This window comes from Lissotriton vulgaris, chromosome 12, assembly GCF_964263255.1.
Source record: "Lissotriton vulgaris chromosome 12, aLisVul1.2, whole genome shotgun sequence".
NCBI lineage: Eukaryota > Metazoa > Chordata > Amphibia > Caudata > Salamandridae > Lissotriton > Lissotriton vulgaris.
Genome location: NC_141700.1, coordinates 610,357,798 through 610,384,108, shown reverse-complemented (window position 1 = coordinate 610,384,108; position 26,311 = coordinate 610,357,798). Strand labels below are relative to the sequence as shown.

The window sequence follows — 26,311 nt, the reverse complement described above, 5'->3', positions numbered from 1 at the left end:
GGATTGTTGAACACCTACATTTCAATTCGTTCCTTTTGCAGGGATGTTCATTTGAAAGGTGGTGTTGGATGTCAAAGGGCAAAAGGGAGCAGAAGTTTTTCCAGTTTTGTTCAGCCAGAACTCATTGTAGAAGTGCGAAATGGTTTCGCCAAATGTTGTATTGTCCTTGTAACTCTCTTGCAAGAGTATCAGCCAGGCAAGGCAGGAGCCGTGAACGGAAAAAGGCGAGGGGATGAAAGGGATAGAATGTTCAGTTGCATGTGGTAGCAACCCACAGATCCAGCAGTTCGTGGCATTGGTAGCAAGGTTGTGTTGGTGCAGCAACTGCATGAATGAATTGTTCCAGAATTCCTTGCATCTTTCTCGGAGTTGGGGTGAAAATGAAATGAGATAGTGTTCCCTCTTGGTGGTGGGTTGCACAGTGGGTATCAAAGTCTCATGGGCGGGTGCACTTTCTTCCACGATCCAGAAGGTGGCCATGAGCAGGAGGCAAAAGAGAAGGGCAATGAAAAGGGCAATTGTCTTTGAGCTATGCATTTTGTCAGTCTTTGGGTCTTTGCAGTGGGTCTTTGGACGTCCGGTTGCTTCCATCACCTTCATGTCGGGCGCTTCCATCATCTTCAAGAGGCTCGGTGACGGGCAAGACCACAAACTTCGTCTAGCTTTTCTCCTGATAACCTTAGTAGTGTTAGGCTACCGCTCTGAGATTTTTTACTTAGTCAGTGGTCTGCTTGGCCGAAGCGCTCTCCTTTCAACGTAAGTTGTACCCTTCTCTGGATGGCACAGTGGGATCAGGGAATTCTGTCAACTCAAGTGTCTCTGTGTCAGGGTAGCAACTCAGGGCTGGTCTGTCTTTGTTCAGGAGCTCTTCTTGGGTGTCCACATCATCGGTCGCTGTCAGAGTCGGGGATATCCGCTTACAGTGGTGTGCATGCAGCCAATTTCATTTCCCTTCCACTCGGAGTGCAGTTCGGGTGGTGATCAAGACTTGCCAGGGGCCCGTCCACCTGGGTTCCAGACTCTTTGTCCTTTGGAAATTTCGAATCAAGACGAACTCTCCGGGCTGGATGTCGTGTCTAGGGCCCCTGGATGCGTCTGGTATGGCTTGCTGCACCTGTTGGTGGATAACAGTTAGCGTTTTTGTCAAATTATGTAGACAGTCAGACATTAGGATGTCCGGTACATCATGGATGGACGTTGGCTTTGGTGCGGCCCAGATATTCATGGGTCGGCCAAAGACAACCTCATAGGGAGTCAGGTGGTGTTTGGTAGGGGTGGAGCGCATTGATAGCAATGCCAGTGGAAGGGCGTTCGGCCATTTCAGCCCTGTGGTGGCGACTATCTTTGCTAGCTTGAGTTTCAGTGTGGCGTTATGTCGTTCTACTAGGCCTGCAGATTGGGGGTGGATGACTGCATGAAATTTTTGTTTTTCACCCAACCCTTTCAAGATAAGTTGTATAACTTCGGCTACGAAGTGGGGGCCGTTGTCGCTCCACAAAATTCGACAAAGGCCATAGCGTGGGAAGAATTCTTTCAATAACACCTTTGCGGTAGTGATGGCGGTATTGTCCCTCGTGGGATAAGCTTCCACCCACTTGCTGAACGCACACACAATGACAAGTACGTATTTCAGACTGTGGCATCTTTCTAGCTGAATGTAGTCCATTTGGAGGACTTTGAAGGGATGGTCAGGGACCCCAAACCCTCCCCGAGGTACTACAGTCCTTTTTCCTGGGTTATGTTGCAGACATATCAGGTATTGTTGAACCAAGTGTTTCGCTGCGTCTGCTATTTTGTTGTTGTGCCAAATTCTGGAAACAAGTTCCGTCATGGGAGCGGATCCTATGTGTGCCGGGGAGTGCGTTATGGTCAGTATGGGGATCAGATAGGAATTGGGTAACAACCATTTGTTTGCGTCTTTCGTCCGCCAGCAGCCTTCGTCGTCTTTTTTTCCCACCCGTGCCCGCTCAGTCAGTTTGTGTGGTGTGCTGGCCGTTTGAATGTCCCTAATAGTCTCCCTAGCGTCCTTCCACTTTTCTGATTGTGACCTGGTCACATACATGCGTGTTGTCGTTCTATTCTCGGCCGTGGTTCGAGCAGTGATGTCAGCTAGTGCGTTCCCCTGCACTACAATGTCAGTCACCTTTTTGTGTGCCTGGCACTTGATCACATTTATTGTTTGGGGAGGAGGACTGCTTCAGTCAGGGCAGAGACTAGATCTCCATGTAAGATCGGTGTGCCATGTGAGGTCAAGAATCCTCTTTCCTTCCATAAAAGCCCAAAATGATGAACCACCCCGAAGGCATACTGGCTGTATATGTTGGCTATTGTTCCTGCTGCTAAGATACATGCTCGTGTGAGGGCAATCAGTTCTGCCGCCTGTGCGGATCGTTGTGTAATGCGAGCTGTCTCAACTACGGTTCGGCCTGTGGTAACTGCATAAGCAGCTGAGGTGGTGCCTTCGGGGAGTTTGATGCATGAGCCATCTACCCATAGCTCTCCGTCTGGTTCTGGGAAAGCAGTGTCTCGGAGGTCAACTCTACTCCTAGTCTGCTCGTCCGTGAGGGTCACACAGTCGTGTATAGGAGTCACATTGGGATCGTTCTCAGGTAGGGGTAACAGGGTGGCCGGATTCAGGGTGGTGCATCTTTTCAATGTTATGTGGGGTGCCAGTAGAGTCAACTCGTATCCAGTCAGTCGTGCGCTAGTCAGATCCTGAGTTTAGTCTGGTTCAGGAGGGTGTCAACCGAGTGGGGTACTGACACTGTGAGGGGGTTCGAAAGCACGATTCCTTCACTCTGTCGGATAGAGACAGCAGTGGCGGCTACAGCTCGAAGGCAGGCAGGCAAAGCTCTGGCTACGGGAACAAGAGTGGCTGAGAAGTAAGCACAAGGGCGTTGTTTGGGACCGATGGATTGAGGTAGAACAGATAAAGCGCATCCCACCCTTTTGTGAGTGTAGAGGGAGAAGGGCTTGGAGTAGTCTACAAATGTGTAAAATAAAATAGTCTGGGGTTCCTAGAACTGGTGCCGAGCAAAGGGCATCTCGTAATTCTTTGAAGGAAGATTGGCATTCGGGGGTCCAAGGAAGTGGGAAGGGGACATCTTTGGCCAGGAGGGAAAGTAAGGGCTTAACCATAAGGCTGAAGTTTGGCAACCATTGTCGACAGAATGAGGTGAGGCCTATTAGAGAGCGGACTTGCTTCTGGTTCTTAGGGACGGAGGTTTCCAAAATGGTTTGAATTCGGTCCGGCGTAAGTTTCCTCCCGTCTTTGGACAAGAGGTGGCCTAGGTATGTTACTTGGGGTTGGCAGAATTGCAATTTCTTCCTGGAGACCTTGTGACCATTCTCCGCGTGGAAGTGTAGGAGTTGGATGGTAGCTGTGACTGCAAGTGGAGTGGTGTCGGCTGCCAGAAGGATATCATCTACGTACTGTATCAACACCACTCCATCCGGTAGCTGAACTGCGTCTAGCTGTCTTTTGAGGGCCTGACTGTAGATGCTGGGACTTTAAGTGTAGCCTTGGGGTGCTCTACAGAATCTGTACGAGCGGGATTTTAGGGTGAAGCCGAAGAGGTAGCGGCTGTCTGGGTGGATGGGGATAGAAAAGAAAGCATTCTTGAGATCATTTACAGTAAAGGTGGTGGCGGTGGACGGAATCAGGGTTAGAATGGTGGTGATGTCAGAGACTACGGGGTACTGAGGCACGACTACTTTGTTAACTTCTCGTAGGTCGATGATGAAGCGGTACGCTTTCTCATCTCCCTCACCTTGCTTCTTTACAATGGGTAGGATATGGCTGTTGCAAACATTACTGACTACTTCCTCTACCACTCCTGCATCCACTAGGGACTGGATGATCTTTACCAATGCCTTTTCGCCTTCGGGTGATATCCGATACTGTGGGAGCTTTGGGAGCATAGCATCCTGTCGTACAGTCACATGCACAGGGTCGATCATCATGCATCCTACGTCCGAGTCGGTTTTTGCCCATAAGTACGGGGGTAATGTATCAAGCAGGGATATGTCAGCATCGGTCATAGAGAACATGTGTTGTGTGGGACAAGGTCTGAGCAGATTAGGGTTGTCGAACAGAATGACTCGAACTCCGTCCGGTGAGCATCTAATGGTGGCTCGGAAATGTTTCAACAAATCAAGACCCATAATGGTATCGGGGGTGTTGGAGGAGAGCAGAAATGTTGTGTCAGTGGTGTTATTTTCCAAGTCAAAAGAGATTGGTGAGGATAAGGGATTCGTGGAGGGCGTTCCATCAAAACCTATTGATGTTACGTGTGAGCCAGACAAGGGTGCCCTTGGAATCAGTCGTTTAGATAACGCACTACGTGTTGCTCCGGTGTCTACCAGAAATGGAGACGTTGTGCCTTGGACCTTAGCGGTGACGTAAGGGCCTTGCTGGTCAACATAGAGCTCGACTGGATCCCTCCCTTGCCCTTGGCAATCCTATGCGAAGTCGTAAGAGCTATCGTAGTCGGACTGTTGGCACTGGTTCTGTCGGGAACGGTCAAATGTGTTCTCTCTACCGGGCCTGTCGTCGTTTGTGTCATTTGTGTACCCTCGTCCTCGTCCTCTATTCCTCGGTCCATTTGCTGAATCCCTCGCCTCCTTATTTTTATTCATTTCCAGAAGGACCGGGCATTGAGACTTCCAGTGTCCGAATCCCTTACAGAACGCACACTGGTTCTCATCTAAATCCTTCCGTCCAGTGTAGGGTGTGGATGTGCGATCTCTAGGAGGTGGGTTTCTAGGGGCATTCAATTGATAATTTCCCTTGTAGGGTTCCTTTCCTATAGTCACCCCTTGTAACTGTGCAATCATGACCCTTTCCTTTAGGTCCTTTTTCTTTCTTTCTGATGCCCTATCATTTTCGTTCTTTTGATGTTCGTTGTACTGGGCCATCTGAAGGATAGCCGCAGGTTTGGAGGCCGCCCAACTACTCTCACTGGTCTGTAATTTCTGTGAGACTTCCTGCAGCAGACCCTTAACGTAATTTTGGACGAACAGATGATGTCCGGTTGCAGTGGTCATGTCCTGGCCACTATATTCGGAGAACACCGTTTCGAACCGGGAAAAGTCCTCTGAGACATCTTCCTGAGGTTTCTGGCGGCAAGCCGTTACTATCGACCAGTCCACCTTCTTTTCTGGGATCAGGGTCTTAAATTTCTGGACAATTTTGTCCGGGAGTTCTAAAATGGCTTTTACGGGTTTCTGTCCCGGGTCTCGCTGTTTGTCTATGCCATCGAGTTGTATCCAGGTATTCTCAAACAGCTCAAGGTGGTCGACTTTCCGGATTTGCTTCCACACATCAGCTGGCAGACATAGCCCGAAAAACAAGTCGATGTCTGCTAGGGTCATAATTGTCGATCCTAAGGCTGTACCTAGTTCTGTGTAAAAGGCAGTGGGGTTCTTCCGTAAGTCTGGCAAGGATTTTCGGAAGGTCAGGATGTCTTGTCGATCCCATGGTTGGTAGACCCAGTTATATACTACCCTTCCCTTTGCATCTTGATGATTAATGTTGTCGGGTTTTCCCTGACCTCGTGGGGGGACCCAGTAGGGAGCGGCCTCCTTTATAGACCTCATCGTATCAATCTTCTCTGTTTGGGGTTCAGTCGTTACAGGAGTCGTAGTCTTAGCTAACTGTCTTTGTTCGTTGAGGTGGCGGAAAACTTCAAGCATATGTGAGAAGAGGTCCGTCACATCACACTCACTTTCATCTCCAATATCAACTTTCCGATACAAGGCTGCGAGGCGTTCAGGGCTTTTATTCTGGTCTCTCTCCTCATAAGCAGTGAGGGTGTGATAGCAAAATCACACGACAAAGTGTTGTCTATGGCTATCTGCATATGAATTATACATATCCAATATATACTCTTCGCTTTCTTTCCGTTCAACCAGTGTTTTCACTACTTTATCGATCCCTGCTCGTTCAATTTTGCTTAAACGGCTCATTCTCGTGGAATCTTTTCCTTTAGCTTCAGATTTGTCTAGTGTTTCTGCTGGTGCTATGCTTAGTACGAGAGGCTCGGTCGGCGCGGAGGCCGTAGAGACCGAGGCCCTGGCACTACCTTCATTTGGGTTTGGGGGTTGTAGGTGCGGCGCTAAAGGATGTGAGGGAGCATATGGAGGGGGTATATAGATGATTGGGGGACCTAATAATAAATCATCGTTTGCTTTTTGCTTTGAGGGTAGCTCGGGGTAGAGCGTGGAGGGTGTTCTAACAGGGCATTGGCCCGATGTTTCGAACTCTCGTTCTTTCTTGACTCTCTCTCTTTCTTTGATCTCTTCTTCTAGTTTTCTACCAGCTAGGTGAGCTGCCTTCCATAGCTCTTTGTCTGTTTTCGCTTTGTCTCTCTTTTTACGTTGCATTGCTTCTTTGCGCCACATGCCGAGACTATCAAGCATGGTTGGCGTGGTTTTATGTTTACGAAGGGCTATTTCTAGAGTTTCTATTTTATTTATATCAAAAGATCCTATCAGTGGCCACTGACTTTCTCGATCTTTCTTGGTATTTTTATGCCATAGTTTACTATAAGCTACGGCGACTAATCCATATTTCGTGAACATGTCCTTATTAGGGGTGCCTTCCAGTGTAGCTGGATGATCCACCTCTAATAAATGGTCCGGGCTAAACCAACTACCAATCAGTGGGGAGAAGATAGGCATGACTTATAGCGGTCGACAAAGATTTCAAACAATAGTGGACAAAGGTCCGCACTACCTATCCTTCGCTACTTGCAAAGACTAGACAGAATATTTCTATTCTACGTTATTTGCAAATAGGGAATATCTCAAGAGAACCAAAATCCAAACAATCAATCAGTGGGGAGAAGATAGGCGCAGCGTATTATCAGCCCTTACCGATATGGACAAAAAGTCTGCGCTACCTATCCTTCACTACCTTCAAAGGGAGAGAGAATAATTCTATTCTTCACCGTTTGCAGGCAGAGTATATCTCAAAAAGCAATCAATATCGTTAACCGAGGTTAAACGATGCAATCAATGAGTAATACTAGTATTTCCAAACAATCATTTCACAATTTGTCGTGTTACACTACCTTACCCGAACCGTGTGGACAGTTTCCCGTCTTCCACTTCCAGCGCCCGATCGTCCTCTATTCTCCATTGTTGCCGCGGCACTCCTGAGGGTTCCCAGTCAGGACCGTAGATCACTCGAGAGAGGTCTGCTCGGAACCAGTGAAGTTCGGATGATCGGCTGCCAGACGAGGGTCTATCGGGCAGGAGCTCTTCCCGATCGTTGCAGTCGTTCACTCTGTCGTCAGGACCTCTCCCACTGGATCCACGTGTCGCTGATGGGCCCCACGCTTGGGACTCCAATTGTGGAAAAAGCAGTTCTTATAGATAACATTTAGACGCTGCTTGCCGTTAGTCGCCTCTCATACCATTCAAGGATTTAACAAATAAAGAGGCAGTCGCTGGAAACTGGAAAAGCGGGAAACAACGTTTAATTCCGTCGGAACAGAACACGTCAGATCAGACAAACAGGGTATCGTCTCGAGGTGCTCTAACTGCATCTCCGAGGCCTGGCCTTTTATACACAGGTTTATGACTTTATTGCAGTTTATTACATATGGTACATTCTTGCAAATGCTTTGATGTAAGGAAATACATCCTCGTAATCTCCGCTTCAGGCCCTTTTTCCACACATATCTACAGTGGAAGTTCCCACCCCAATTTCAGCAGGTGATGACTACCGCGCAGCTGGACATTCCGCTGGTTCCCGTAATGTGTGCGATCGATCTGATCTCGTGGGGTGGAGGCATTGATTAATCTAAGCTCCTTTGAAGATGGGTGAGTTTCACATTAGGAGCAATAAACTACATCAGCAGGGCTAGGTGATGGCCTGGGATCAGTTCATACAATCGGGCACGGAGGAAGGGGGTTATCAAAGGATCCGTGGTCATGAAAGGGATGGAGGGAGGTGTTGGCCTGGTACGGGATGTGGCTCCGAGGCAGGGCCTCGCTGAAGGGGTGGTTTATGGCCTGAGCATGTGAGTGCGGGGGCTGTTGGTGCTTGCGAGGTCAGAGAGACGCGCTGGTGATCGGCAATGGGCAGAGAAGCCATGGTACTTAAAATGGCTGCCGCTTATGCGCACGCATGGGCTTAGAAAAGGGACAAGATGGCGCCGATAATGTTTACGCTGCGAACTAGATTTCAACACATCAGCGCTACCTGCGGTTTGTGGAGGGAGCAGGAGCATTTCCATTTCACAGTGCTTCTCTTTGGTCTAACCATGACCCTCCGCGTTCCCAAAAGTGATAGTGGTAGTGGCAACACACTTTAAGAGGTCAGGGATCCTAGTTTTCCCCTACCTTGAAACTGTCTGTTAAAGACAAGCTCTCCCCAGGCAGTTGTCATCCACCTCCAGACATGCTCCACCCGCCACTGGAGCTAGGAGAGTCCAGGACATTCAACCTTGACTCTGGATTTGAGTGAGGTAGGCTCTGACGCTGCTGGGACTGATGGCCTACTGCATCCTGCTGGTCAAGCATGCCATATCAGTGTTCTGCAGTGGGATCTGAAGTTTCACTGGGACCAACATCAAGATGAACTCTCCCACCATGATCAGATTTTGAAGGAGACTACAAAAGATCTGCAAGGGTGGTTGCTGGACCGTGATTCAATCAGTGGCAGACCCCTCTCCCCACCCAGAGTTAGCAGTGGTGACTGATTCATCAAGTCTGGGTTGGGGTGGCCATCTGGGAGAGATGGACATCAGAGGCCTCTTGTCTCAGGCACACTCCTGGCTCCAGATCAGCCTGCAGGAGCTGTGGGCCATACCTTTGATGTTGAAGGCCTTCCTTCCGCTCATCAAGGGGAGGCTGATACAGTGCTCACAGACAACACCACTGCCATGTGGTACTGCAACAAACAGAGTGAGTTGCAGTAATGGAGCCTGCTAGGAGGCTCTGTAACTATGGTACTGGCTAGACCACCAAGGAATTTCATTGTTGGTGAACCACCTGGCAGGATTGTTGAATGCCAGGGTGGGCGAGCTCAGCCGCCGGCGCCGAGTGAGTGGCAGTAACATCCGAGGTGGCGTAAGTTCTCTTGCACGAATGGGTAGAACCTTGGCTTGATCTTCCTGCCACCCCTGACAACATGCAATGTCAGCACTTCCGCACGTTGGAGTTTCCAAGGCATCTCTCGCCTGGAGACTCTTTCCGCCTCAAGTGGAACTTGGGACTCACTTATGCCTTTCCCCTTATTTCACTCCTGCGCCGAGTTCTCAAGATAATCAGGACCGACCTGGTTGAAGTCGTCAAGTCATCCTAATAGCTCAGGATTGGGCATGGAGGGTATTGTATCCCTGTGTATGTGGGTATGAGCATCTTTTCTTTGAACAGGCTGCTCTTCTGAGAGGATTTGCTGTTGCTGCAGGAGGGCAGAATTCAGCACCCGGGCCTTCGCAATCTTCACATTCATGCTTGGAGATTGAGAGGCAACAATTGAACACGTTCAACCTTCCTCTGGAGGTGGTTGATTTCATCTTGACAACCAGGTGTCCCACAACAAAAACTGTATAGACTTGTCATTGGGACAAATTTGTGGCTTGGTGCAGTACATGGCAGAGAGACTCTATTCAGGCAAAGTTATCTGACGTTTTGTTGCATGTTTTGCTCTGGGCTACATTACAAAAATACTTTTAGGCTCTTTCTGCCTTTTTACGGGTGTCAGATCAGCCCTCGGTGTTTAAGTTTCTAGTTGTTATGCACTTTTTGTAAGATTTACATGTGTTTCCTCCCTCTTCCTTTGTCATTCTACAGTGAGACGTTAATGTGGTCCTCATATATCTGAGGTGCACTTCCTTTGAACCACTACATAGCTTTCCCTTGCGGCGCCTCACTCTCTAGTCAGTATTCCTCATCGCCATTACATCGGCGTGTGTGAGCTTCAGGCTTTCTGTCAACCCACCGTACATCACCTTCTTCCGGACAAGCTGATTTTGTGGACATGGCCACTTTCTTGTCTAAAGGTTTGACCCTGTTCCATCTTGTCTAAAGGTTTGACCCCGTTCCACGTCGGTCTGGATATCATCTCTCTGGCTTTCTGTGCTCTACCTCCCCCCTTTAAGGAGGAGACTCCGCCTTTTAGATCCCTAGAGAGCTCTAAGCTTTTATATTGACCACACCAAAGAACAAAAAGTGGACGATCAACTCTTTATGGGGTTCTATGGAGCACCAATAGGCAAGGCTGTGCAGTAGAAAATACTCTCTGTGCTTTGCATAAAGATCTGCTACGCATTGGCCAAAAAGTAGCCTCCAGAAGGACTGGATATTAATTCTCCAGGTACCAAAGCTGCTACCACTGTGTTGGTACCTGGAGTCCCTGTCCTGTCCTGTTCTAGCTATGTGGGCGTTACTCCATATGCGCATGGAGCGCTATTGTCTGAACAGTCAGGTTTGCTGATAGGGGCATTATGCAGGACTTTCTGGTTGAGCCATCTTACAGACCCACCTATATCAGAAGAACAAGTTACTTACTTTTAGTAATTCTCTTTCAGGTAGAGGTTCTGTTCAGCTGTAGATGTCTCACTGACCCTCCCATCCTCCCCGTTCTGTGGACTGGACTCTCTCCATTAATAAGATCCTAAGTCTAGTAATCTGCACAATGGTCACAACCAATTTTCTATTGGACTTTGCTTCTGTGGGCGTGGGTCGCCTTGAAATCAACTGATGTCAGTGTACAGGAGTTACGCCTATATGGGTTCTGCATGTTATTAACAGAGTGGAACAGCATCAATGCAGAGCCATATAGCTCCTCCTATCAGAGGGGCAGAGGGACTGCTGGAAAGTTTCCCGGATCCAGTCTGACACCTGGGGGATATTCAAAAGGTGAGGAATCTGTGGTTAGATAGTCTGTACCAGAAAGAATGTTACCGAAAGTAAGTAACTTGTTCTTTACTACCCTAACATCATACTTGGACACTCCCATGATAAATTCCTCGTCTAGTGGCTCGGGCCACTCATTCTGCAGTATTGTTATTGTGGGTGAACTTTTTGCGCCAGCCCATGTAAAGGGATGGTCATTAATTTGATTTGGGTGTGGCCAAAGACAAATGAGAAAACATCTTTGCTTTTGCACCTAAATACTGAGGTGGGTGACGACGCAAAGCTGCTTCTTGGAGGTGCACTAGCAGCTGCTTTATATTGTTATTCTTGCTTTAAGAAAAGCTAGAACTGTACCAAGGAGGAAGTGCTAGTTGGTCAGCTGTTACCAGAGATACCAGTCCTTCATAAACTTGAAAGTATGCATTGCCTGGCCTTCGCCATGCTGAGAATGATTCAAGAAAATGGGACTATATGTTTAAAGGAGGTATTTTTCTTTTCAGAAGTGAATTTGACTAAAGCACAGTCTGTATTTGGTTATCAGGTAGAATGTTATTAGTTTACAGTACCTTAACATGTTCATGGACCCTCTCAGTATACATTTTATGGTGATAATCTAATGAAATATTGAATCATGAAAGATCTGGTGTTTAAAGTGTGTAGTTCCTCCTCTGTATAACATGAATTGTCTAGATGAATATTTACTAGACTGTTTGACACTGAAAGTGTGAATATGGGTGGGTCTGCACACCTGTGGTACACTAAATTTTATCCAATAGTAAAAACTAATGTTGTCAATATATGTGCGTGCGAAGCGAACAGGAAGGGGTACCACCCCCCCCCCAAGTATGAATGAATAAAGTGAGCCCCTGGAGACCAAGGGCTACGCAGCGCACAACTCCCAGGCCAAGGGCCTATTGATTTTTTAATTCTGATTTAAACAAATATTTATTTGAGTCTTTTGTATGTGTTTTTTACCATACTAAAACATCATAAATCTCAGAACATCAAAAGTAAAACAGTTTCTCGCCCCTTAAAGCATAGATATCAAAATATGACATGACATTTCATATGCGAAAAATTCAGTCATGAAAATTAAACAACAAAAAAAAACAATGCATTTCGAGTTCACACTGAACCCTTCATCAGGGGTTATAATGATTCTTGATTAGATAAAGGTTCCTCGGGATCTTTCAGTTTCCGTGTCTACAACAAAAAAGATTTATTTTTACATTTGTAAAAAACATACATGGTTTGCATGTTATCCCCTTCATCAATAGTCTCAAGGTTTGCATTCCTTCCAATATCACAGGGGTTCTTATGAAAAAATCAAGTGAAGTTAATTGAACAAGTGAAAAAGATCTAGGGAAAAAAAGTGGTAAGTGCTCACTGTAGCTTGAATACTTCCAATAAATACCAAAAGAACTGTGGTTCCAATGATGCGAGATTAGTAGAAAAAATAATAAGTGCACAGAGACCTCCTCCTGAGTAAATTACTTTATGGCCATAATCAAAATACGTAAAAAGTACCTCTAGCTCTCAAGAAGTCTATCAGATCCTGTGTTTTCAAAGAAACTCGAGTTTTTCTTGTTCTGTAAAGTAACATCACTATTTTAACATTCACCTCTCCCATAATAAACATCATGTGTTCACCACGATCCAAAATAAATGAACCTACCCGTCAAGCCCACAGTATACGACGAAAAACCAAGCTGTTCTCAACGAAAGTTCCATCCATTATAAACATCCAAGGTCTGTGTGAGAGTATAAATACTAAGTAAGTTCCCTATCTAAATGTATGCTGACTTATACATTAATTGCCATATAAAACACGGAGAACAAGGTCTCCATCTTACCCAAAGGGAAGGCGTTCTATTCTTCTACATGTATTATGCAACGAAAGTCTCCAAAAGTCCTCCTCCTACAAGTAAACAAAATCATACTAAGTCCCAAGTCAAGCTCACAAATTGTATTCCTACATGGCTTTTAATATTTTGCCGAATGTTACCTTCAACGCGATAGTATCACCACCGGATAGAAATCCCCGAGGGCTGCTAACCTCCACGAGTCGGTAAACCGTCCCCGCGGCTCCAATCAATTTTAACTCTACACGCATCACGTCATGATAGTCATAAAGAGAGAACTGTCTGTATCAAATAGCCTGATCCAAGATGGCGCTCAAAAAGCGAACGCGACCCTGTGCAATAACACGAGTTTGAGACTACACTAGAACTCTACATGAAAAACCCAAATAGAGGCAAAGTTCAGAAGTATATGAGAAAATAATACTTATAAATGAAATAAAATAAAATAGAATTGTAACTAGTGTGAAAAGAGTTGTGTAGTATAAAGAATGCAAAATACCCCTTCCATTCTAAAGGTTCAGATAATTCACAAGAAGCATAACAGTTCATAATGGTCATTAAGACCCCCCGGGATTACGGTTCCAAGTCTTTTTATCCATTCAGTCTCCTTGCGGGCAAGTGTGGTGTTTATGTCCCTACTTGGAAAAGGTGTGACATGTTCTAAAATAGTGAATCTTAGTTGTGGAATGGTATGGGCGGCATTTACCCAATGCGCTGCCAATGATGAGTTCATATTTTTGTTCCTGATACGACTCTTATGTTCCACTATTCTAGTTTTTATTTTTCTGCTGGTTCTCCCCACATAAACCAATCCACATGGACATTTTATTGCGTAGATAACATTTTCATATGTGCAGTCTGAGGTATGTTTTAAAGGTATAGGTTTTCCAATCTTTGGGTGTTGAAATATTTTACTCACAATCACATTGGTACATTGTCCACAATTGTAACATTTACGCATCCCCCTAAATTGTACCATTTGTGGAATCCTGGTAATCTCTTTTAGTAGCTCGTGTAGATTTTGAGCACGAGTATGTGCGAATAACGGAGGTTTGGTAAAAATATTGTGTAAATCCGGTTCATTCTATATTAGTTCCCATCTTTTCCGAATGATGGCTTTGATTTTGGGGGCCTGTGTTGAATGCTTCAACACATACACTTCTCTTCTCTCAGTTGATTTGACTTGTTTTTTCAAGACTTCCATCCTACCTTTTTTGGACACTGTTCTTCTCGCTTCACATAGTGTGGTGTCTGGGTAACCTCTACTTCTGTATTTCTTTTCCTGTTCCTCAATCTCTCTTTCACATACATTTTCATCCGAGGATATCCTCTTTATTCGCATCATTTGTGAAACCGGTAAGTGTTGTTACAGTGACAATGGATGACCGCTTGTGAAATACAATGCACTATTCACATCAGTTGGTTTATGATAAACCTTGGTTTCCAACCCCTTCTCGGTTCTCAAAATTTCAATGTCCAAGAAATGTATCTTGTGTGCATCAATCTCCGATGTGAATTGTATTCTGCTGTTGAAAGTGTTCAATTCAATTAAACACTCCTCCAATATCTGCCTTGGACCTTGCCAGATGACCAAAATTTCGTCAATATATCTCATAAAAAGTCTTGCATGTCTTCGCTATTCTGGGTGATTCAATATGTGTAGGTGACTGTGTAGGACACTAAAAGTGAGCATCTTGCCAAGAGCCACTCACTGGATACTGCTGAGGTATACTATGTAATCACCCTCAACTGACATATCAAATGCAGTGATACAATAGATCTGCCTGCTGCTTGAGGAGTGGTTAATGTGATGTCCGTTTTGTCTTTAGGCGTCACAGCAGGAGGAAGTGATGTCTAGACTGAAGTCCGAATTGGCTGCAGCACAGGAGACAATGAGACTGAGCGGAAAAGAGCTGGCTCTTGCACAGGATGCTATGCAAGAGATGAAGACACGGATGACGTCATCACTAGGAGCCCAGAAGGAGTCTATGGAGCAGGTAGCTTTCACATTGGGGAAGAGGACAAAGAGGAATGAATAATCCATTCCAAATGTAGAGGAAAATATTTCACCTACCATTAATACAAAGCTGAAAGCATGTAGCAGTATCACCCACCCAATGTATGGGACATTAAGGCTACTTTATTTATGAATTAAGCATTTCTACCAGAAACACGGTGTGTAGTAACCTAGCAGTACATATTTTTATGTAGAGAAGATTTCTGATCATGTTGCTTCAGCCACCCTCCTAAGCCACCCCCACCAGTTTTTTCTCCCCTTGCTCCCATATAGGGGTTTCTACTCTGGTATAACAAAATACCAGAGTGCCTTGCCATGTCATCAGGAATGTCGGAGAGCTTGTCTGGCCACTGTCCCCAAAGTTCCCATGTACTTGTGGGATGATTATAGGTCCAGAGTCTTTTATCAGTTCCTTTCACCTTCTGACGCAGGTGTACTGTCTGGGTCAAATTTGCCAAAAATAGGGAAATGCATGAATCGGATTGGAAGCACAGATTGATCCATGTTATTCCCCGAAATCAGCTGCAAAACTTGGTACTTGAGTGAAAATACCATGTGGCAGTGGTAATACCACACCTCATTTGGTATTACCGTTCCTTCTATAGAGGGCTACTTTTGAGTGTGTAGCGGGGGTGATGGGGGAGAATGAGGGTCACGGAGACTGGATCGTGGTATATAGGGTTTTATTTTGATAAAGGTCTTTTTTCTCCTTTGTGAAGTTCTTTCTCTGGCTAGTATGGCAGGTTTGACTCCTCCTCCTCCTGGCTTCGTGTGGGGTTTACTGCTCTCTTGGTCAGGGTCCAGCGCTTCCTCGGTTGCTCCACCGAAGTACATGCGTGAAAATTAAAATGAGGACTAACATTAGGGAGGGTCCTTTAATAAAGTATACCCATTGGGATGCCCGGGGTGTGTAGGGATCACTGTGTCTCATGCATCTAAGACGGTCTAGTGCTTTGTGAAGGTACAAGGACAGTTGACTATTAAACTAGGCAAGCGTCCCAACAGGCAGGCTCTTTGATTGTTATGCGGTATCTCCCCGCCTCCCAAACCACCCAGTAACGCGCTGCAGTACCTGGTGGAGTCACACTCCCTGGTGAGTGTGGCTGGGCGGCTCGCGTTGACGGTGGCCTCCTGACTTTCCTTTTTCCTCTGGCATGGTCACTGGCTAGGTCTCCTCTCTTTCTCCCGCCTCCGTTCTTCGGAAAATCTCTTCTCGGTACTCTGGTACGTCTCTCTGCTTCCACTCGATCTGCTCGCCCTCCTCCGGTCTTGGTTCGGTGACGTCACACGCCATCCTCTCTACTTCCTGGGTTTTCACCAATCCGGTGGTGAAGACGTCAGTCCGGGGTGTGGCTTCGTCCTGGACACTCTCCCAGTTAAAGGAGCCTTCTCCTTCCACAGCGTAGTTGTCTGGCCAGCTGATCACCGAGTCAGGGCGCGAGTTGTCCTGGTGTGGGGAACAAGAGGGAGCAGCATCTACGTCAGAGACCCACCAGTCCACTGCAGGGGTCCCTTCTACCGAGGGTATGCTCTCCCCGCTACAGAGTGTCTCCTCAGTGAGAGGAACTATACATTTAACTCTTTCTCCTAGTGCTTTGAGCGTAGTACACTTTATTCTTCTCTATCTTATTTGCTCTTTGAATTTTTTCACAGCTGTAGGAGGCTGGCTTAGTATATGGTGCACACTTATGTAAGTGGGCACCCTGCACTAATCCAGACAACCCTTATGGTGATTTTAGTGATCTCAGGCAACCTTTGAAAGCTCTCTAAGTGGTAGCTGTGGAGAGCAGCCTTCAGGCCTAGTCCAGAAGGAGTGTAAAGCAGCTTTTTTTACCAGAACATAATCTTATTGGTTTAGATTAAGAGAAAAAGAACCACACAGTGCATTTATAAAAATACGTATTTATTATAAGACACTCACTAACACATACAAATATTTCCTACCCGGAGATATACACAATGCTCACAGTACTTTGAAAATAAAACATGTAAGTAGCACAAATACACAGTGGTCGCCAGGGGGAGACCACACCATATACTAAAATAGTGGTATGCGAACCACGATAGAAAGTCAAGACTATACCCAGAAGACGTAGAAGTGCTGGGAAGCCAAGGAACCACCCAAGGTAAGTACCCAGGAACCCCGGAGGCTGTGTGCAGAGTGGGAACACGACCGCACACTCAATTCACATCAATAGGTAAGTCGCGGTTGCAGTTTTAAAGAAGGACCCTTCCCAGTGGACCCTGAAGAAACCCAGTGGGAGACAGAAGGGTGGAAATCCACCTCACCCATGGATACCCTAGGAACCAGGATACCTACACAGGAGAACCGGGTGCATAGGTGCGAAGTGACGCCGGAAACCCCCATCAAACTCAGTGGAGGACTTTAGGAAGATGCCGCTGGCGAAGAAGGTGAAAGTGTCTGGTGGAACCCACAGGTGGATTCAAGATGTGAAGTACCTGCAAGCAGAGGCGACCGAGTCTATGTCACTCAGGAGTGACCAGGGTGCCCGGGAGACCAATGTCCACCGATGTTGGGTGTTGCAGGAGAGTTGACAATGACCTTGGAGCTGCAGCTGTGTGAACCAGGCGATGCTGTGGAAGACCAGGACCCGTTCACGAACTGTCCCCTGTCGGATGTCGAGGGTTGAGGGGTCTATGTCTGTCGGGAGCACCAACAAGCCTTGGCAACTGCAAACAATGTGAAAGGCGAAAAAGGTGCAGTGTCGGGACCAGCAAGGTCCAAGTGACTCACTACAAACAAGGAAGTCAGAGTAGGCCCTGAGCAATCAGGGGAGCTCACTGGAATCAAAGAAGACCCTCAAGAGGACCCACAGGCCGGAGGCACTGGAGTCGCAAGAGGACCAAAGATGCAGGCACACAGTGCAAGAGATGCAGTGAGGGCAAAGATATTGGTCACAGGAGATGGTTGAGGCTACTTGGTGCCCCAAGATATCTGTGGAAGTGAGCAAACAAGCCTTTGCGTAGACAAGTTGGCACAGGGCACATGGGTTTGGTTCCTGCGGTTCCGAAGAGGGATCCTACCTCAAACTCGGTGAGAAGACAGTGCAGGCCTCGAGGAAGTTGCAGAACCACCACTTCTGTTGCTGAGCCTTTCGTAGTCCATGGGAGCCCAGGAGCAGCAGTCTGGTTAGCTTGGTTGCGGTGCCTGCCGATGCAGGGAAGTGACTCCTTCACTTCAAGGGAGATTCCTTCAGGTATCTTGGATGTCCACAGGCCTTGGAAGGTTCCTGTATGGAGCACAGGCACGGATGCTGCAACAAATGAGCAGGTCCACAAGACCAGGAGCAGGAGGAGTCTTCCCAGTTGTAGTCTCAGTGCCCAGAGCAAAGTCCAAAGTGATCAGATCGTCGAAGATGAAGTGATATCTTGATCTGAATCTTGTCTCAGGACTAATCTAGGTATCCACCCACAGGTAAGCCCTTAAGTACCCTAAGGAAAGTGTTGGGACGATTCAAGGTTCCCTCCCAGGGGAGGGGCTAGACCGTGGGGAGGACCCCCTCATGTTCCTTGTCCAATCTCGTGCCAGAGTGGGAGCCAACGGCTCCTTGAACTGGTTTGAACTGGACTATGCAAGGAAGGCACCGCATGTGCCCTTCAAGCAGTCTCAGTGGAACTGCCAAGTGCCCCCACTGTGCCTCAATACACTAAACCCTGTCTGGGAGGTGGTCACACCTCCCTGTGACAGGATATATATTGTTCTACCTTCCCCTGTTCGAGCTTGGATCAGCAGCAGGAGGGCAGAAACATGTCTCTGGTCGGCAGCAGCTCTAGCTTGCTGTCTGTTCTGGAAGACTGGTACCAAGAGCATCGAGGGCCTCCCGGAGGAGCTTTACAGTGCATGGATGCCTTCCTCCCACACCATTTACGGTGTGGGGGTATGATTCCAACTTGTTTGATACCCAACATGATAGGGTTTGTTACAGCCAGTTTAGAGATGGTCATCGCGTAATGACGAATGCCCACTCTATATATTGTAATGGATGATGCACTTACAACCCAAGAGAATGGACTCCGAAGGTTGTAAGGGTGTCCTACTCTCTCAGGGGCAACCTCACACTTCGAACCGAGCGCCCTGCCTTCAGGATTGAAAGGCCTGCTTTAGTGGTGACTTCGGTTTTAAGTGCAGTGACCTCAGATATAAGTAAACCCTATATCTGTCGTAAGTGGTGCTAGCACCATATTACACAGGCTGCAATGGCAGGCCTGTAGTCACAGTTGGCGTGGTCTCCCATGAGTGGCATAATACGTGCGTCATATCATGGGGGAACCCTGGTGTACTTATTCCCTGGGTACCTCAGTACCATATTCTAGTGACTTGGAAGGGTACACCAGTAGCCAATCTGGGATGTAACTAAGTACTCACCATAACAGATTTAGGGGAGAAAGCAAAGAGACTGGGGTCCTGATTAGCAGGATCCCAGTCAGACTAGTCAGAAACAGCATAACACCAGGCAAAAAGTTGGGTAGCCATGAAAGCAGTTCTTACTTTCCTACAACAAGGGAGACCACTTTTCCACTGATTCACCCATTAAGAGCCTGCCTTCTAGGGGTGCATATTAGGGGAGGTCTGTGTCAAGGCCTTTCGCCCCCACCCATACCTGAGCTGCAAGTATTTAAAATGTTGTGTGTTGTGGAGTTGAATTTGTATCTGCAAGAGACACGTTAGTGATAGATTCCTATCCCCAGGCGTCAGACTGGATCCGGAAAGTTTTCCTCAGCAGTACCCCTGCACGTCAGAAGGTGGCGTTGTGCGGCTCCGCTGGGGTCGTAAGCTCTGAGATGACGTCTCGGAGACTACTTAGGCGCCACCCATGGGTGCTGACGTTAGTTCTTTATTTATCCACACCAGCAAGCGCAGATCCGGTTACAGCACGTACCCTAGTCACTTTTTGACTAGCTTTTGATACTTTTTGTCTTCCATTTTTTTTTATCTTTGACCCAGGGTGCCACGTAGGGATGCCTGTGTTTAAATACTGAGGGTCCTGTCGCCTTATGATGTCGATGGCAGACCCCCATGGCGTCTGTCTCTACTGTCTGGAGCGTGACCATGTCTCCCGGTCATTTTCAGACTGTCCGGCCATGGCTCCGAAGGCCTTACGGGAGTGGTCCCATAAACTGCTGGAGGCCCGGTAGTCGTCTCTGCACCGTTCGAGGTCCAGGGGTCGATCGAGGGACTGACCGCGGAGCAATCATCATCGCTCCTTGGGGTTGAAGTCTTCACACTCGGAATCGGGTAAGAGACGTCATAAGAATAAGTCGAAGAAGAGTTTAGGCTCTCTGACATCCCCCGTCGGTCTCCCGACGCGGCCGGGGTACCACTCCTGCAGCTCCTTTGGAGTCTGTGAGTATCGCAGCCTACACACCTTATCCGGGTTCGTCGGCGACTCCTGCCCAGGTGCAAGATTTTCTTGCTGCCATGGACCGCCTTTACAGGCTCTGACTGCCTCCGGCGCGCCTTCGGGCCCTGTGTTCCCTGCTGAGGGCCCACCCTTGCTGCATGCTCCGCTGCCGGCACCGCCGGTGGCTCCGGCCCCAGCGCCGCAAGGTCCTCTGCCGGCAGCTCCGGCGCTGCCCACAGCTCCGTTCCCGGCGCCGCAGTGGGTTCCGTTCGTTCCACAGTCACCCTTGCCAGGGTTCCCTGACAATTTTGCTCCTGGTTGGGACCTTAATTGGGACACGGAGCCGGACCGACGCCGACCGGCACAGTTCACGGCATCGTTTGACCATTTATATTCCCCTGTCCCTCCCCCACCATCGCAGCCTGTTCCACAGGCAGTGGAGGAAGGGGACGACTGGGAGTAGTCTGATGACCCGCTCACACAGCAGTGCGGGTCGGAACAGGAATGCACAGAAGAGTTGGAGGATGCAGGTGGCCTTGACCTCTCCTCTGACCCTGGTTTTCTTTCTCCTCCTGCTGTGTCTATGGAGGAAGGCGCCATGTAGACTATGGTGCTCCGTAGAGCAGCTGAGGCTCTTGAACTTGACCTGCCTACGGTGACCCTAAAAAATAATCTCCTCACTGAAGTACTTCAGCTGGCGGCAAGCTCTATGGAGCCCCTGCTACCGTTCAATGAGGCGTTAACTGACGTACTGATGGGCACCTGGTCTAGAACAGTCACGGAGGTTCCCGTTGATAAAAACGTAGCCAGACGTCATCACCCGGCCCTGGGTGACCCTGCTTTTTTGACAACCCACCCTACCCCAGAAAACCTAGTCATCCAAGCCTACACTTCCCAAAATGCAAAACAACAGTTGATGGACAGAATGCAGAACAATGTCATACATTCACCCCAGTACAGAGATCTGGGCCTAAATCCATCGTTTTTTTGCACTCCACACCACCCCAGTTCAGACATGGCCATATGCAAATCATCCTTGACCCTGTGCCTCATGGGAACAGTCCAGCCCGAACTGCCAAGCAATGTCTTTCCTGGACCGGAATCAAGCATCCTAGGACCGGTTTCTGGCTATTAGCCGTCTTCAGCCAGAATAGCTTGACTCCAGTGGTGTGGAGAGCATGGGACTCACGTCTGAGCATACCCATCCCACTCGGGGTGACAAAATGCAAAACAACAGTTGATGGACAGAATGCAGAACAATGTCATACATTCACCCCAGTACAGAGATCTCGGCCTAAATCCATTGTTTGTTTGCACTCCACACCACACCAGTTCAGACATGGCCATATGCAAATCAGCCTTGACCTTGTGCCTCATGGGAACAGTCCACTTCCCAAAGCGCATTCCCTAACGCTCCGCCAGATAAGGAATCCAACGAGCTGAAACAGTTCGACCAGCTTAGGTTTGTGGTCAGTGAACACTGCATGCCTCTTGAGCCGCTACTCCCACGCTGTGTGGGACACGGTTGGCAGATGCTGCCTCAGTGTTCGGACAGTGGTTTCCCGAGCTGTTGCTGAGGGGAAAGATGCAGCAAAGTTTGCCATCCGGTGTGGACTGGACACTGTGGACTCGCTGGGTAGGGCGATTTCCACAACAGTGGCCCGCCATGCCTGGTTGCGGTCCACTGGATTTTCAGGGGATGTTCAAAGTTCTCTTATGGACATGCCCTTGATGGTACTCGCCTGTTTGGCAATAAGGCAGATAGTGCGGTGGAGCATTTTAAGGACTTACGGCTACGGCCAAGTCCTTGGGTCTCTCCACCACGTGCATGGCCACGTCTGCTTTTCGTTTCTTTCATGGCAACGGAAGGGACGCCCTGACGTGTTCGTTCAGTCTGAAGCCTGCGCAGAACCAACCTCAGCGTTGACGTGGTGCCCGCAGCTGAGGGACAGGGGACCAACGCGTGGGTCAGTCCACCTCCGCTTCTGCAGCATCCACCTCAAAGCCTCCCTAGTCCGAGCTTTGGGGCACACCCAATGCTGGTGGCCTGCAGGATTCACCATCACCTCCCCCACTGGCGTTCTGTTACCTCAGACAGGTGGGTGCTGCAAATCGTCCAAAGGGGCTACTCCCTCCCCTTCGAGACTGCCCCTCCGGCCATGCCATCTCAGTTCCACAGCATGTCGGGGGACCATTTTGCGCTTCTCCAGTAGGAAGTCACTGCCCTCTTGGCCAAGGAGGCCATCAAGCGCGTTCCTGAGCCAGAAAAAGGACGTGGCTGTTATTCCCACTACTTTCTGGTCCCCAAGAAGGAGAAATGGGGCCTGCGCCCCATCTTGGAACTTAGGAATGTCAACCGCTTCCTCTGGAAGGAGAGGTTCAAGATGTTGACTCTGGCTCAGGTCTTGGTTGCCCTCGACCCTGGAGACTGTATGGTAGGGTTGGACTTGCAGGACGCATATTTTCATATCCCCGTCCTGCTGGCCCACCGCCGTTACCTGCGGTTCACGGTAGGCCAAGAGCATTTTCAGTTTGCCGTGCTCCCCTTCGGCCTTACCAGTGTCCCACGGGTGTTCACGAAAGTGATGGCGGTGGTCGCAGCTCATCTGCGCAGATCAGGGGTTCCTGTTTTCCCCTATCTCCTCGACTGGTTGTTGAAGGCGGGCTCGCCCCAGGCAGTCGTCTCCCACCTTCAGACTACGGCCAACCTCCTGCATTTTCTGGGGTTCTCCATCAACGTGCTGAAGTCGCACCTGAGCCCCTCTCAGAAGCTCCCCTTCATCAGAGCGGTTCTGGATTAAACGCAGTTTCTGATGGATACACCTGCCAGTGGATTCCTCAACTTGTGAATATCCCCCTGCGTCAGCAACATTCGGAAATTCTTTTTGTAGCTTTGCGCCGACGTGGACGACGTCACAGAAGCACGGCATCGCGCGTGGCTCCGCTGACGTCACCGACACCATAATAGGCCCACGTCAGCGTGATAACATCAGTTCCCTTTTTTCCGCGTTGTCGACGCTAACGGTTTTCGAGGGACCCTCTGTAGCTTTTATAGTAACTTACTGTTTGTTGGTTTTCGTGTTTTTTGTATCGCTTTTTCCTAGCGATATGTCATCGAAGAAGACCGGATTCAAGCCGTGTGGTGAATGCGGTAAGATGATGTCAATCACGGACCCGCATGAAGACTGAGTTTGGTGCCTGAGCTCGGACCATGATGTCCAGGGGTGTCCATCCTGTAAGAAGATGAATCCCGAGGCCCTTCGTGAGAGAGAGGCGAAGCTCCTGGTTGCTAAGATGAAAGGTAAAAAGGTCAGGAAGAGCTTGAGGTCGCCGTCGAGACGGTCGAGGTCTCGTTCGAAGTCGCCCTCGAGCTCGTCATCGGGGCATGCTTCCAGATCGGCTAAAAAGAAGTACAAGAAGAGGAAGCATGGATCACGACATCATTTTGGGAAGGATTCGGATTCGAGACCGAAGTCGCCTATGAGAAGACATCGTAAGGATGAGGTTTCGCCTTCACCTGAAGTTTTGGATCCGGAAGGTGAGGCTTCGCCTATGGAGTCGCCGGAGCATTCACCGGCTCCGGTGTCGAATCCCTCTCCGGTTCCGTCTGGATCTCCAACTCGAGAGGATGAAGAGGCTCCATTGCCAGAGGGTTCGTTGACTCCGGTGAGCCAACCCGAGGTAGAGGTCGAGATGACTCCGGTTCCTCGAGAGCTGCCTGTGGGTTCATACCTTCCTTTTCTGGCCCCAGGTCAATACAATGTATGGAGTCTATTCAAGAACCTTGTACCCCTCTGGAGCACCGGTTGGTCCCTTGGGTCCGATGGCGTTTAACCCGGGAGTCCCCCAGTCTAATGCTTCGGCGCCGTTCTTGCCATTTATGCCGGCTCCGACACCGCCTTGGCATTTCTCGGCGCCTTCGACGCCGAAGCTTTCGACGCCAATGCCGTCGTCACCGGCGCCGGTTCCGGTCCGACCTCGTGAACAGCGGCCTGGTCCTTGGGCTCCGAGCTCGACGCCGGCTCCGGCTCTGTCGGAGTAGATTCCGGATCCCTTCCCGAAGGAGAGGTCGAGGCGTGAGGCCCAGCGACTCCTGAAGGAGCAAAAGTACCGAGAAATGCTGAGATAGAAGAGGGTGAGCTGCAGGAGTCTGAGGATTTCTTTGACTATTTAAGGGAGGCTAGTGGACTGGAGCTCTCCCCTGATTGGGATTTAGCCTCTGTCTCTGATGCCCCTTCTAAGGATGTGACTCCATACCATGCGGTCATCAGGAAGGCGGCGGATCTATTGAACTTAACTCTTCCCACTACAGAGTATACGTCGAACATTTTGACAGAAGTCCTCCATTCGCCATCCTCTGTTGTGGAGCCAATGCTTCCTTTCAATGAGGCTTTGACGGAGCAAATCTTAGAAGTGTGGAATAGACCTCTTACAGCTCCTGCTGTTTCAAAAGCAGTTTCGAGAAGATACAGGGTGGCTCCTGGTGACCCTGACTTTTTATCTTCGCATCCTTTGCCAGAGAGCTTGGTTGTACAGGCTGCCTGCTCCAAAAAATCTGCAGGTGCTTTTCCTCAGGTGCCTGGGGACAAGGAATCAAAAAAGCAGGACCAAGCTGCAAAGAAAGTCTTTTCATCGCCGAGTATGGCTCTCAAGTCGACAAATGCTACATGTCTCTTGGGGCGTTATATCCATGCTTTGATGGATTCTGTCAAACAGCTGGCTCCTAAGATTCCAGAGGAAGGTAGAAAAAACTTTAATGAGGTTCTGGTTGACACTCAGGCTGCTGCTCGGCAGGTCATTCAGAGTGGGTTAGACACTTCTGACTCGGTGGCGAGAGTAATGGGATCTTCAGTTGCCACCAGAAGTGCGGCTTGGTTGAAGTCCTCCGAATTCTCAACAGATGTCCAGGCTGCATTAATGGTTCTACCCTTTGATGGTTCGGGCCTTTTCGGGAAAAAGGCTGATGCTGCGTTGGAGAGATTCAAGGACAGCAGAGCTACGGCCAGATCCTTGGGTTTGCAATCCAGGGGAAATGTAGGCAAAAGGTATAGGGGATACTGAAGGTCCTCCTTTCGAGCCTACAAGCAGTCGCAACTGCAGCAGCAGCAGCAAAATCCACTGTACAAATCTTACAGGGGCAGACAGAGAGCTCGTCCTCGAGGACGTCAAGCTTCCTCCTCCTCCTCCTCCTCTTCTTCCTCTTCCCACCCCCCTCCAACATCAGCAAAGCAGCCCTAGATCCGCCATTCCGGATCATGTAGGTCCTGTGGGGGGTCGGCTTACCTACTTTCTGTGGGATTGGGAATCAGTCACATCGGACCTTTTGGTTCTCAATCTCATGGAGAATGGGTATGCTCTTCCCTTTCGGGAGTTCCCTCCGATTTACCCACCTTGTCAACGGTTTTGCTCAGAAGACCACCTGCTGCTTCTGCAGGAGGAAGTGCTGGCGTTACTAAGAAAAGGTGCGATAGAGGTGGTACTGGAGCAGGAAAGGGGTCGGGGATGCTACTCCCGGTATTTTCTGATTCCCAAGAAGGATGGCAGGCTTTGTCCAATCCTGGACCTCAGGATCTTGAACCTCTTTCTGAAACAGGAAAGTTCAAGATGCTCACCCTTGTGCAGGTTCTTCAGGCGCTGCTGGAAGAGGACTGGATGGTGTCGATCGACTTGCAGGATGCTTATTTCCACATACCCATCCGGAAGACGCACAGGAAGTATCTCCGTTTCACGGTGGTTTCGCAACATTACCAGTTTGCGGTCCTTCCGTTTGGTCTAACTACTGCGCCTCGAGTCTTCACCAAGGTGATGGGGGTGGTGGCGGTCCATCTCAGAAGGTCAGGGATTCCAGTATTCCCTTATCTGGACGATTGGCTGATCAAAGCAGAATCTCCAGAGAAGGTGCTCCATCATCTGCAATGCACAACTCAATTGTTGTATAGGTTGGACTTTTCGATAAATGTGCCTAAATCTCACCTGGTGCCCTCCCAGCGCAACCTGTTCATAGGTGCTGTACTGGATACAACTGTGTGTCGGGCATTCCCTCCTCCTCAAAGGATTCGCGACATACAGAAAATGATTCCTTTATTTTACAGTGGAGCGGTCGTTCCAGTCCTGAAGGTCCTTCCTCTGCTCGGTCTGATGGCTTCCTGCATTCTGTTGGTCAACCATGCACGCTGGCACATGAGGGCACTCCAGTGGTG

General features: G+C 48.8%; 1 protein-coding gene across 1 annotated transcript in view; it reads left to right on the top strand.

Annotated features, from left to right (window-relative positions):
• Positions 1 to 26,311, top strand: part of PMFBP1 (polyamine modulated factor 1 binding protein 1) — a 1,903,249-nt gene that overhangs the window by 1,501,381 nt on the left and 375,557 nt on the right. The window contains exon 35 of the mRNA XM_086945556.1: positions 14,561 to 14,728. Within this exon, the coding sequence (XP_086801682.1) occupies positions 14,561 to 14,728 (168 nt within the window). The remainder of the gene's footprint in view (positions 1 to 14,560; positions 14,729 to 26,311) is intronic.